This window comes from Bufo bufo, chromosome 7, assembly GCF_905171765.1.
Source record: "Bufo bufo chromosome 7, aBufBuf1.1, whole genome shotgun sequence".
Classification (NCBI taxonomy): Eukaryota; Metazoa; Chordata; class Amphibia; order Anura; family Bufonidae; genus Bufo; species Bufo bufo.
This window is the reverse complement of record NC_053395.1, coordinates 148,243,861-148,255,995: the sequence shown is the minus strand read 5'-3', so window position 1 is coordinate 148,255,995 and position 12,135 is coordinate 148,243,861. Positions and strand designations below refer to the sequence as shown.

General features: G+C 46.7%; 1 protein-coding gene across 1 annotated transcript in view; it reads left to right on the top strand.

Moving 5' to 3' along the window:
* Nucleotides 1-12,135, top strand: part of NME9 (NME/NM23 family member 9) — a 51,481-nt gene that overhangs the window by 10,203 nt on the left and 29,143 nt on the right. The window contains exons 3-4 of the mRNA XM_040439661.1: nucleotides 9,787-9,890; nucleotides 11,056-11,127. Coding sequence (XP_040295595.1) covers nucleotides 9,787-9,890; nucleotides 11,056-11,127 — 176 coding nt within the window. The remainder of the gene's footprint in view (nucleotides 1-9,786; nucleotides 9,891-11,055; nucleotides 11,128-12,135) is intronic.

Sequence of the window (12,135 nt, the reverse complement as noted above, 5' to 3'; positions counted from 1 at the left end):
GGGTGGCACAGTAGCTTGCCGATAAATAAGGCATTTAATTTTTAGACAGTAGTCTAAATTCAGTTGCTTGCCTGCTGCCAGTGTGTGTCAGGCCCTCTTCCACTGACTGTAGTGTGCCCACTGCCAGTGCCAACCACTGATACCGGGTGGCACAGTAGCTTGCCGATAAATAAGGCATTTAATTTTTAGACAGTAGTCTAAATTCAGTTGCTTGCCTGCTGCCAGTGTGTGTCAGGCCCTCTTCCACTGACTGTAGTGTGCCCACTGCCAGTGCCAACCATTCATACCGGGTGGCACAGTAGCTTGCCGATAAATAAGGCATTTAATTTTTACACTTTAGTGTAATTTCAGTTGCTTGCCTGCTGCCAGTGTGTGTCAGGCCCTCTTCCACTGACTGTAGTGTGCCCACTGCCAGTGCCAACCACTGATACCGGGTGGCACAGTAGCTTGCCGATACATAAGGCATTTAATTTTTAGACAGTAGTCTAAATTCAGTTGCTTGCCTGCTGCCAGTGTGTGTCAGGCCCGCTTCCACTGACTGTAGTGTGCCCACTGCCAGTGCCAACCACTGATACCGGGTGGCACAGTAGCTTGCCGATAAATAAGGCATTTAATTTTTAGACAGTAGTCTAAATTCAGTTGCTTGCCTGCTGCCAGTGTGTGTCAGGCCCTCTTCCACTGACTGTAGTGTGCCCACTGCCAGTGCCAACCACTCATACCGGGTGGCACAGTAGCTTGCCGATAAATAAGGCATTTAATTTTTACACTTTAGTGTAATTTCAGTTGCTTGCCTGCTGCCAGTGTGTGTCAGGCCCGCTTCTACTGACTGTAGTGTGCCCACTGCCAGTGCCAACCACTGATACCGGGTGGCACAGTAGCTTGCCGATAAATAAGGCATTTAATTTTTACACTTTAGTGTAATTTCAGTTGCTTGCCTGCTGCCAGTGTGTGTCAGGCCCGCTTCCACTGACTGTAGTGTGCCCACTGCCAGTGCCAACCACTGATACCGGGTGGCACAGTAGCTTGCCGATAAATAAGGCATTTAATTTTTAGACAGTAGTCTAAATTCAGTTGCTTGCCTGCTGCCAGTGTGTGTCAGGCCCTCTTCCACTGACTGTAGTGTGCCCACTGCCAGTGCCAACCATTCATACCGGGTGGCACAGTAGCTTGCCGATAAATAAGGCATTTAATTTTTACACTTTAGTGTAATTTCAGTTGCTTGCCTGCTGCCAGTGTGTGTCAGGCCCTCTTCCACTGACTGTAGTGTGCCCACTGCCAGTGCCAACCACTGATACCGGGTGGCACAGTAGCTTGCCGATAAATAAGGCATTTAATTTTTAGACAGTAGTCTAAATTCAGTTGCTTGCCTGCTGCCAGTGTGTGTCAGGCCCACTTCCACAGACTGTAGTGTGCCCACTGCCAGTGCCAACCACTCATACCGGGTGGCACAGTACCTAGCACGCGTAGTACCACTTATCTAAAAAAAAAATGACAGGCAGAGGCAGGCCACCCCGCAGGGGCCGTCGTGGTCGTGGTGCTGTGATTTCCACTGTCCCTGGAATAATGCCCAGTTTTCAGAGGCCACGTACCCTGAACCCGAAAAATTCAGAGGACGTAGTTGACTGGCTTAGACAGGACACCCAATCTTCAACAGCTTCCGCTAAGAACCTTGACGCACCATCCTCCTCCAACTCAGCTTCGGTCACCTGCTCTCAAGTTACCACGCACCCGCCCGTCGCCACTACCACCACAGCCACCACAGCCGCTTCACTTGATCCGTCAGAGGAGTTATTTACACATCAGTTGGATGCAATTAGTGATGCGCAACCATTATTGCCAGATGATGTAGATTACGGGGATATGTCTCAGTCAGGCAGGATTACACACATGGACGTACAGTGTGATGATGATGATGTTGTACCCGCTGCTGCTTCCTTTGCTGAGGTGTCAGATACAAGTGAAGCGGTTGATGATGACGATGTGTCCACGGATGCCACGTGGGTGCCTGCTCGAAGAGAAGAAGAGGGGGAAAGTTCTGAAGGGGAGACAGAGAGAATGAGGAGACGAGTTGGAAGCAGGGGGAGGTCGTCGCAAGGAGTTAGTGGCACAGTCAGACAGCATGTATCGGCACCTGGGGTCAGCCAGACAGCACGCCAGTCAACGCATGCTGTTGCCACCACTAGAATGCCGTCATTGCAAAGCTCAGCAGTGTGGCATTTTTTTTGTGTGTCTGCCTCTGATAAAAGCAATGCCATTTGCAACCTGTGCCAAAAGAAACTGAGTCGTGGGAAGTCCAACACCCACCTTGGTACAACTGCTTTGCGAAGGCACATGATCTCACATCACAAACGCCTATGGGATCAACACATGAGTACAAGCAGCACACAAACTCAAAGCCACCATGCTCCTCCTGGTCCTGCATCTTCAGCCACGTCAACCACTGCTGTCCTCCCTGCCCCCTCTCAACCACCCGCCACTCCATCTCTCACCTTCAGCAGTTCCTGCTCATCTGCCCACAGTCAGGTGTCTGTCAAGGACATGTTTGAGCATAAGAAGCCAATGTCACAAAGTCACCCCCTTGCCCGGCGACTGACAGCTGGCTTGACGGAACTCTTAGCCCGCCAGCTTTTACCATACCAGCTGGTAGAGTCTGAGGCCTTCAAAAAATTTGTCGCTATTGGGACACCACAGTGGAAGGTACCCGGACGAATTTTTTTTTCAAAAAAGGCAATCCCAAACCTCTACCATGTCATTGAAAAGGAAGTCATGGCATCTCTGGCATACAGTGTTGGGGCAAGGGTCCATCTGACCACTGATACCTGGTCTGCAAAGCACGGTCAGGGCAGGTATATCACGTATACTGCGCATTGGGTCAACCTGCTGACGGCTGACAAGCATGGAATGCGTGGCTCTGCAGCGGAGTTGGTGACACCACCACGACTTGCAGGCAGACCTACTGCCACCTCCTCTACTCCTACTCCATCCTCTTTAATTTCCTCCTCGGCTGAGTCCTCTTCTGCTGCGGCGTCTGGCTGCACATCAACTGATTCCCCCCAGCTCCCCAGGGGCTATTCCACATCCCGGATACGACAGTGTAACGCTATCTTGGGGTTGACTTGCCTGAAAGCAGAGAGCCACACAGGACCAGCACTCCTGTCCGCCCTGAACGCACAGGTGGATCAGTGGCTGACCCCGCACCAACTGGAGATCGGCAAAGTGGTGTGTGACAATGGAAGCAATCTGTTGGCGGCATTAAATTTGGGCAAGTTGTCACATGTGCCGTGCATGGCACATGTGTTGAATCTCATCGTACAACGTTTTGTGTCTAAGTACCCAGGCTTACAGGACGTCCTCAAGCAGGCCAGGAAGGTGTGTGGCCATTTCAGGCGTTCCTACACGGCCATGGCGCACTTTTCCGATATTCAGCGGCGAAACAACATGCCAGTGAGGCGCTTGATATGCGACAGCCCGACACGTTGGAATTCAACACTCCTAATGTTCGACCGCCTGCTCCAACAAGAAAAAGCCGTCAACGAGTATTTGTATGACCGGGGTGCTAGGACAGCCTCTGCGGAGCTGGGAATCTTTTTGCCACGTTACTGGACACTCATGCGCAATGCCTGTAGGCTTATGCGTCCTTTTGAGGAGGTGACAAACCTAGTCAGTCGCACCGAAGGCACCATCAGCGACCTCATCCCATTTGTTTTCTTCCTGGAGCGTGCCCTGCGAAGAGTTCTGGATCAGGCTGTAGATGAGCGTGAAGAGGAAGAGGAAGAGTTGTGGTCACCATCACCACCAGAAACAGCCTTGTCATCATCGCTTGCCGGACCTGCAGCAACGCTGGAAGAGGAGTATGAGGAAGAGGAGTCAGAGGAGGAATGTGGCGGCTTTGAGGAGGAGGAAGACCAACCACAGCAGGCACCCCAGGGTGCTCGTTGTTGTCACCTATCTGGGACCCATGGTGTTGTACGTGGCTGGGGGGAAGAACAGACCGTCAATGACATCAGTGAGGACGAGGAACGGGAAATGAGAAGCTCTGCATCCAACCTTGTTCAAATGGGGTCTTTCATGCTGTCATGTCTGTTGAGGGACCCACGTATAAAAAGGATAAAGGAGAACGATCTGTACTGGGTGACCACGCTACTAGACCCCCGGTATAAGCAGAAAGTGGCAGAAATGTTACCAAATTACCGAAAGTCGGAAAGGATGCAGCAGTTCAAAACCAAACTAAAAAATATGCTTTACACAGCTTATAAGGGAGATGTCACAGCACAACGGGAATCTAACAGGGGAAGAGGTGAGTGTAATCCTCCTCCTACCACGGCGGCAAGGACTGGACGATTTACAGATGTGTTGTTGATGGAGGACATGCGGAGCTTTTTCAGTCCTACTCATCGCCACAGCCCTTCGGGATCCAGCCTTAGAGAACGACTCGACCGACAGGTAGCAGACTACCTCGCCTTAACAGCAGATATCGACACTCTGAGGAGCAATGAACCCCTTCACTACTGGGTGTGCAGGCTTGACCTGTGGCCTGAGCTATCCCAGTTTGCGATAGAACTTCTGGCCTGCCCTGCTTCAAGTGTCCTGTCAGAAAGGAGCTTCAGTGCAGCAGGAGGCATTGTCACTGACAAGAGAAGTCGCCTCGGTCAAAAAAGTGTTGATTACCTCACCTTCATAAAGATGAATGAGGCATGGATCCCGAAGGGACTGACAGTGGGGGATACGTTTGACTAACAAAAGGCCTGATTACATGCCTTGGCCTCAAAATGGTCCCCACGCTGCTGTATTTAATGTCTGCATACCGGATGACTTTCGTGAATTCTCCACCACCAACTAGGGTTCAAGCCGTAATGTTTTAGTCACTTTTCTGCCTGGAAAACATAAATTTTTCCGGCCGCTGCTACAATAGCGTCTGCAACAGTGCCATTATTTTTCAGGCATGTGTACATGCCTAATTTTTCTGTCCTATGGTGCAGCACTGTGGCTGCAAAAACAAACCAAAAAAAAAAGGCACATACAAGTGTCAATTCCCCTTCGTGATCGTTACCTTGTTGTGGTGAAGGGGCTTGCGTATCACAATGAAGCAATCATCATCACCTCTATAAAAGTGTGTTGGCAATGTTGCCACACCCCAGATGATAAGGCCGTTGCTTCATTATGGTCAGACCAAAAGCGATCGGGTGGCCACGCTACTAGACCCCCGGTATAAGCAGAAAGTGGCAGAAATGTTACCAAATTACCAAAAGTCGGAAAGGATGCAGCAGTTCAAAACCAAACTAAAAAATATGCTTTACACAGCTTATAAGGGGGATGTCAATGGGGGATTCGACAATGGTTAATCAATTCGACCGGATAGGGTCCGTAACAGGGATTAAACTGATAGCAATAGTACTAGTTAAGACACCACTCATATAGGGTGTCACAGCACATTGCTCTGTGCACGCGCAGTGCCCCAATTTGGGAGTAAGAGGACCGACCAAGCTGCTTTTTCCATCTCCCGGTTCCTGAAATCAATTCAGTTTAGTGTATGAGAGTTTGGTCTGTCACTGTGAAGGCAGTCGAAGGTACCCGGCCTAAATTTTTTTTCATAAAAGGCAATTCCTGATATGGGACGTAACAGGGATTAAACTGATGAGAATAATACTACAGAAAATACCACTCATATCGGTGGAGGGAGCCAGCGTTTTTTTAACCATCTCCCCGTTCAAAAAATCTATTTAATAAATGGCCCCCAGATTGGGGATGTTAGAGGGATTAAACTGATGAGAATAGTACTACAGAAAATACCACTCATATCGGGTGTGACAGTAAATTGCACGGCGCAGATGCAGTCACCGTGGTTTAAAACAGAGTGGAGGGAGCCAGCGTTTTTTTAACCATCTCCCCGTTCGAAAAATCTATTCAATAAATGGCACCCAGATTGGGGACGTTAGAGGGATTAAACTGATGAGAATAGTACTACAGAAAATACCACTCATATCGGGTGTGACAGTAAATTGCACGGCGCAGACGCAGTCACCGTGGTTTAAAACAGAGTGGAGGGAGCCAGTTTTTTTTTAACCATCTCCCCGTTCGAAAAATCTATTCAATAAATGGCACCCAGATTGGGGACGTTAGAGGGATTAAACTGATGAGAATAGTACTACAGAAAATACCACTCATATCGGGTGTGACAGTAAATTGCACGGCGCAGACGCAGTCACCGTGGATTAAAACAGAGTGGAGGGAGCCAGCGTTTTTTTAACCATCTCCCCGTCCGAAAAATCTGTTTAATAAATGGCCCCCAGATTGGGGAGTCGGGGACGTTAGAGGGATTAAACTGATGAGAATAGTACTACAGAAAATACCACTCATATCGGGTGTGACAGTAAATTGCACGGCGCAGACGCAGTCACCGTGGATAAAAACAAAGGGGAGGGAGCCAGCGTTTTTTTAACCATCTCCCCGTTCGAAAAATCTATTCAATAAATGGCACCCAGATTGGGGACGTTAGAGGGATTAAACTGATGAGAATAGTACTACAGAAAATACCACTCATATCGGGTGTGACAGTAAATTGCACGGCGCAGACGCAGTCACCGTGGATTAAAACAGAGTGGAGGGAGCCAGCGTTTTTTTAACCATCTCCCCGTCCGAAAAATCTGTTTAATAAATGGCCCCCAGATTGGGGAGTCGGGGACGTTAGAGGGATTAAACTGATGAGAATAGTACTACAGAAAATACCACTCATATCGGGTGTGACAGTAAATTGCACGGCGCAGACGCAGTCACCGTGGATAAAAACAAAGGGGAGGGAGCCAGCGTTTTTTTAACCATCTCCCCGTTCGAAAAATCTATTCAATAAATGGCACCCAGATTGGGGACGTTAGAGGGATTAAACTGATGAGAATAGTACTACAGAAAATACCACTCATATCGGGTGTGACAGTAAATTGCACGGCGCAGACGCAGTCACCGTGGATTAAAACAGAGTGGAGGGAGCCAGCGTTTTTTTAACCATCTCCCCGTCCGAAAAATCTGTTTAATAAATGGCCCCCAGATTGGGGAGTCGGGGACGTTAGAGGGATTAAACTGATGAGAATAGTACTACAGAAAATACCACTCATATCGGGTGTGACAGTAAATTGCACGGCGCAGACGCAGTCACCGTGGATAAAAACAAAGGGGAGGGAGCCAGCGTTTTTTTAACCATCTCCCCGTTCGAAAAATCTATTCAATAAATGGCACCCAGATTGGGGACGTTAGAGGGATTAAACTGATGAGAATAGTACTACAGAAAATACCACTCATATCGGGTGTGACAGTAAATTGCACGGCGCAGACGCAGTCACCGTGGATTAAAACAGAGTGGAGGGAGCCAGCGTTTTTTTAACCATCTCCCCGTCCGAAAAATCTGTTTAATAAATGGCCCCCAGATTGGGGAGTCGGGGACGTTAGAGGGATTAAACTGATGAGAATAGTACTACAGAAAATACCACTCATATCGGGTGTGACAGTAAATTGCACGGCGCAGACGCAGTCACCGTGGATAAAAACAAAGGGGAGGGAGCCAGCGTTTTTTTAACCATCTCCCCGTTCGAAAAATCAATTCAATTGACCTTTCGGGGACCCTTGGTGTTGTACGTGGCTGGGTGGAGGAAGAAACCTTCAATGACATCACCGGGACGTGGCTAGCTTGGTATCCAACCTTGTGCAAATGGGGAGTTTGCGGTTGTGCAAATGAACTGTTTGCGGTGCATTAAAAGGGGAGTTTGGTCTGTCAATGTCTGTGATGCGGGCGTAACCCTTACACTACCTGATCGATACAACATCATACCTGATCGTATACACACACTGGATGTTTTAAAGCACGTTATTCCAAACAATTTAGGAATGTTAGTTGATTTATGCCCTTTATGGATTAAAACCCGACTCTGCGTCCACTACGTAATTTTCCATGGGAGTTTTGCCATAGATCCCCCTCCGGCATGCCACAGTCCAGGTGTTAGACCACTTGAAACAACTTTCTCATCACTATTGTGGCCAGAAAGAGTCCCTGTGGGTTTTAAAATTCGCCTGTCTATTGAAGTCTATGGCGGTTCGCCCGGTTCGCCAGTTCGCGAACATTTGCGGAAGTTCGCGTTCGCTGTTCGCGAACTGAAAATTTTATGTTCGCGACATCACTATTCAGAATGCGTTAGGATAAAACTGATCATTTTTTTTCCGGTATTGAGCCCCTGTGACGGAACTTGATACCGTAAAAAAAAAAAAACACTAGTGTGAAAGTACCCTTAACTATAACTGGGCCAATTATTGGGGGAGAGTAAATCACTCGTTCCCGTTAATTGGCCTTTGTAAAGTGCCAGCGATTAACCAATTAGGTGATCATGCCATTTGTGTGGCATTAAAAATCATTGTTTCTGTGCAGCACATCACCGTGTGTAAACTGTCATCCGCTGCCCAGGCCAGAAGCAATGATTACCTATGGGGAAGAGCGATCACAGTAGAGCGCATTTGTCCCCATACACAGAAGATGATTGCTTCATGTAAACACAGCTCTCATCTTGTTTGACTAGCAGGCAATTATCAGAAACAGATGGTTTCTCCCCGTCTATTGCCTGTAACATCGGTCACAAAGGTGGATTGGCCATAAACCCTAAAGGGAAATTTCCCGGTGGGCCGATGCTCAGGGGGCCACCCGAGCCCTCTTCACAGCCGCCAGCCAGGAACATAACGATCTGATGCTCTAAGCATTAATTATTGCTAGAACCATCAGGCACTTATGCATCTGGTCAACCTCCGCAGGCGCCTTCATCAGGATGGTGATGCAGTTGAATACTGTGGCGAGGGAGGCAGTATTTTGTGTTGCACTGTGCTATTTGGTTCTGCTGGGGTGGTATTTAGTGCTGCACTACAGTATTTCAGGCCACGCCTACTTTTGCTATCCATGGCTACTTGTGTTGCCCCTCCTTCTGTCAATTTGGACCCACCTGCAACATAGGGCCACTTTTTTTATTTTTTTTCCAATTCCCCTTTAAGTTCCCGATCTGCCCATGTTGGTCCATTAAAAAGGACCGTTACTGCTAGATTTCCCGACAGATTCAGCCTATTGGTGTAGGTCCCTGTAGAGGGATATCCTGACCCTCTGATCAGTGTCGGCTGTGTCCACATTTTCATTGTGGTTACCATTATGTGCTGAATCCGTCACACGGCAGACACCAGCGGCACCAGATAGACCCCAATGATTTATAATGGGGTCTGCCTGGATTCTCTCATGGTGTCTATTGCTTGGACAGCTCTACATACTGCGCTGTTCACCTTCTCAAATATGACAGTACCAGCCACAGATGTGAACATAGCATTAGGGCATGTTCGCGTGGAGTTTTATGCAGGCAGAAAAAACCTAATGCATAAAAAAGTGCAAAAGAAGTTTTTGATGCAGTTTTCAATAAACGCGCAGTTTGTGATGCAGATTCTGATATGGTTTTTAGCCCCCCCCCTTATTGATTACAGTGGGAAATTTCCATGCAGAATCCAAGCCAACAATAAACATGTCCCTTTTGTTTTTCCAAGTCACAGATTTGCAGTCTACGTATGGAATAAATTATGCACCAAATGAACTATGGCGCAGTTTTCCTATTAAATCCATACTGGAATCCATGTAGAAAAAAACCTCAGTGTGAACACAGCCTTATTGTCAGGGTTTTCTTCTAACAGTAAGAGATTGTACAGTGTAGACAACCTAACCAATGGAAAGAGGCTGGATTGTGTTTCTTCTTACTGTCTCGCTGGTTTTCTTATTAGTGGTGGACGTCTATCAGGCCTGGTGTGGTCCATGCAAAACAACTGTGAGTCTGTTCCGAAAAATCAAAAATGAACTGGGGGATGACCTCCTGCAGTTTGCTGTGGTAAGAACTGCACCATGAGATGAATTCAAAGCATTATCATTATAATAATTTTAAAATCTAAAGCAGTATTACCTGTGAATATATCAGACACTGGCCTCATGCACATGACCATATTAAAGAAGATCTCCGGGAATTAAGAAAATGAAAATACTTAAATATTACTTTATTATAAATATATTTCCAAATACCTTTCATTATTTATAATGGCTCGTTTTGTCTCGGGAAATAAAATGTCCACCATCCTGTTGGTACATACAAAACCTGTCCTAATCACACAGCAAGACAAGTTACTTCAGAACACTGAGGTAAAGAGCTGCCTCATCCTCCTCTCTGCTCTGCTTGTCAGGGATTATGATCCTGAATACAGTTTTATATGATGAGGTGAGGATGTGGGTAATGAGCAGCCTTTCTGTACTTCATGTCTCCTCATGTACTCCATTCCTACAGAGATTCCGCTGGAGATTTTATCAGCTGTATTCAGGATCATAATCTCTGACAAGTAGAGCAGAGAGGAGGATTAGGCGGCTCTTTACCTCAGTGTTCTGCAGTGACTTGTCCTCCTGTGTGGTTAGGACAGGTTTTGTGTGTACTAATAGGACGGCGGCCAAATTAATTTCTCCCAATGAGAAATTAGGAGCCATTATAACTAATGAAAGCTATTTGGGAATATAGTTATAATAAAGTAAATGCTAAGAAGTCTCCAAAAGTCAGGAAGAGGGGGATGCAGCCGCACAGTTGCTCTCTTTTTCTCCATTCAAAGGCATTTAAAAGATAGAGGGGTAAAACAAAGACCTAAAAACCCAGGTTAGACATACAACGGTACAGCTATGTACAGATGCAGAAGGAATGATTTAGGCTACTTTCACACTTACGTTGTTAATTCTCGTATTGAGATCCGGCAGTGATTTTGCACTTCAGGATGCATCCGTTCCGTTAGGATGTGGTTGTGTGAAATCAAAATGGAAAAAAATGCATCTGTCACTAAATACATTGAAGGTCAATGGGTGACAGATCCGTTTTTTTTAGGCTCCTCTGCTGGATCTCAATACCGGAAAACAACAACGCAAGTGTGAAAGTAGCATTAGGTTTTTATTTTCCTGTAACATTTGTTTGCATCCTTGTAGAATTGAGCTTTTTGTAACAATTATTGCATCCTGTTGACTAGGCTGAAGCTGATGGCATCGATGCCCTTGAGAAATACAGAGGCAACTGCGAACCAACCTTCCTTTTCTTTGCGGTAAGTTCTTTTTTCTACTTTCTTTCTTCTTTTTTTTATGCAGATTTGCTCTGCCAGAAAAATGACTGTTTCTCCTTGCCGTATGATACCCTCCACACTACTTAGCTGGGTGCAGGACCTGGTACCTTTACCCTGCACGACGCCAGGTAATGTTAGGACCCGCACTGCATGGTTAACTAGGTAAGCATGCTGTGTGCCAGTTAGTTCAAGTGCTCCCCTCATGAACACAGAGGACTATGTGGTCCGCCATATTCTGTGTTCTCTGTTACCACAGCAAGTAGCAAGGTCTTCTATAGTGTATGTTTAAATCACAGTATATCCGTTATTTGTAAATCTCAATGATTATGGCACATTTTGGGGAATTATGTACATATTTTTATGGAAGTCTTCAAGTAAGAATGCAAAAGGTGTATATTTAGTTATGTATTTAAAGGGGTTGTTCGGCCTCGGATCTAACTTAATCCGTGCTGTCAAATAAAAGAAACTGCACTCACTTGTCCACGGGCCCATTGTTTTAGTGCTGCCGCTCTCTTCCTTGTAATATCCAAAATTAAGCAGCACTACCGTTAAGTCCATGAAGTGGCGGTGCCAGCAGTGTTAGGCCTCAGCCCAGCAGGCCCCTGATAATCAAGGGTTTGGGAGAAATACTGCAGCACTCGATGCCTTCAATGCAATTCCTAATTTATTCACCAAGAATGCGACATTTTGACTACAATGAGTATTTTTCAGGCAGAGGGACCACCTATCTTCTGCACCTATCTGACATTGGTGGCATATCCTAGCAATATGACACCAATGTTTGAGGTGGGACAACCCCTTTAAGTAAAGATGCTCTAGACTTGTAGTTTTATGGAGGATGAATATATTTGCAAAAAAAACAAAACATGTCAGCAGAGACGGCAGGTCCTTTTTAAATAGGACTGCCTACCCAGGGGACAGACTTTAAATTGTGACCAACCTGTAGGGCACCTTCCCTTACCAATGCAGGAGACAAGTCCGCGAATGAAG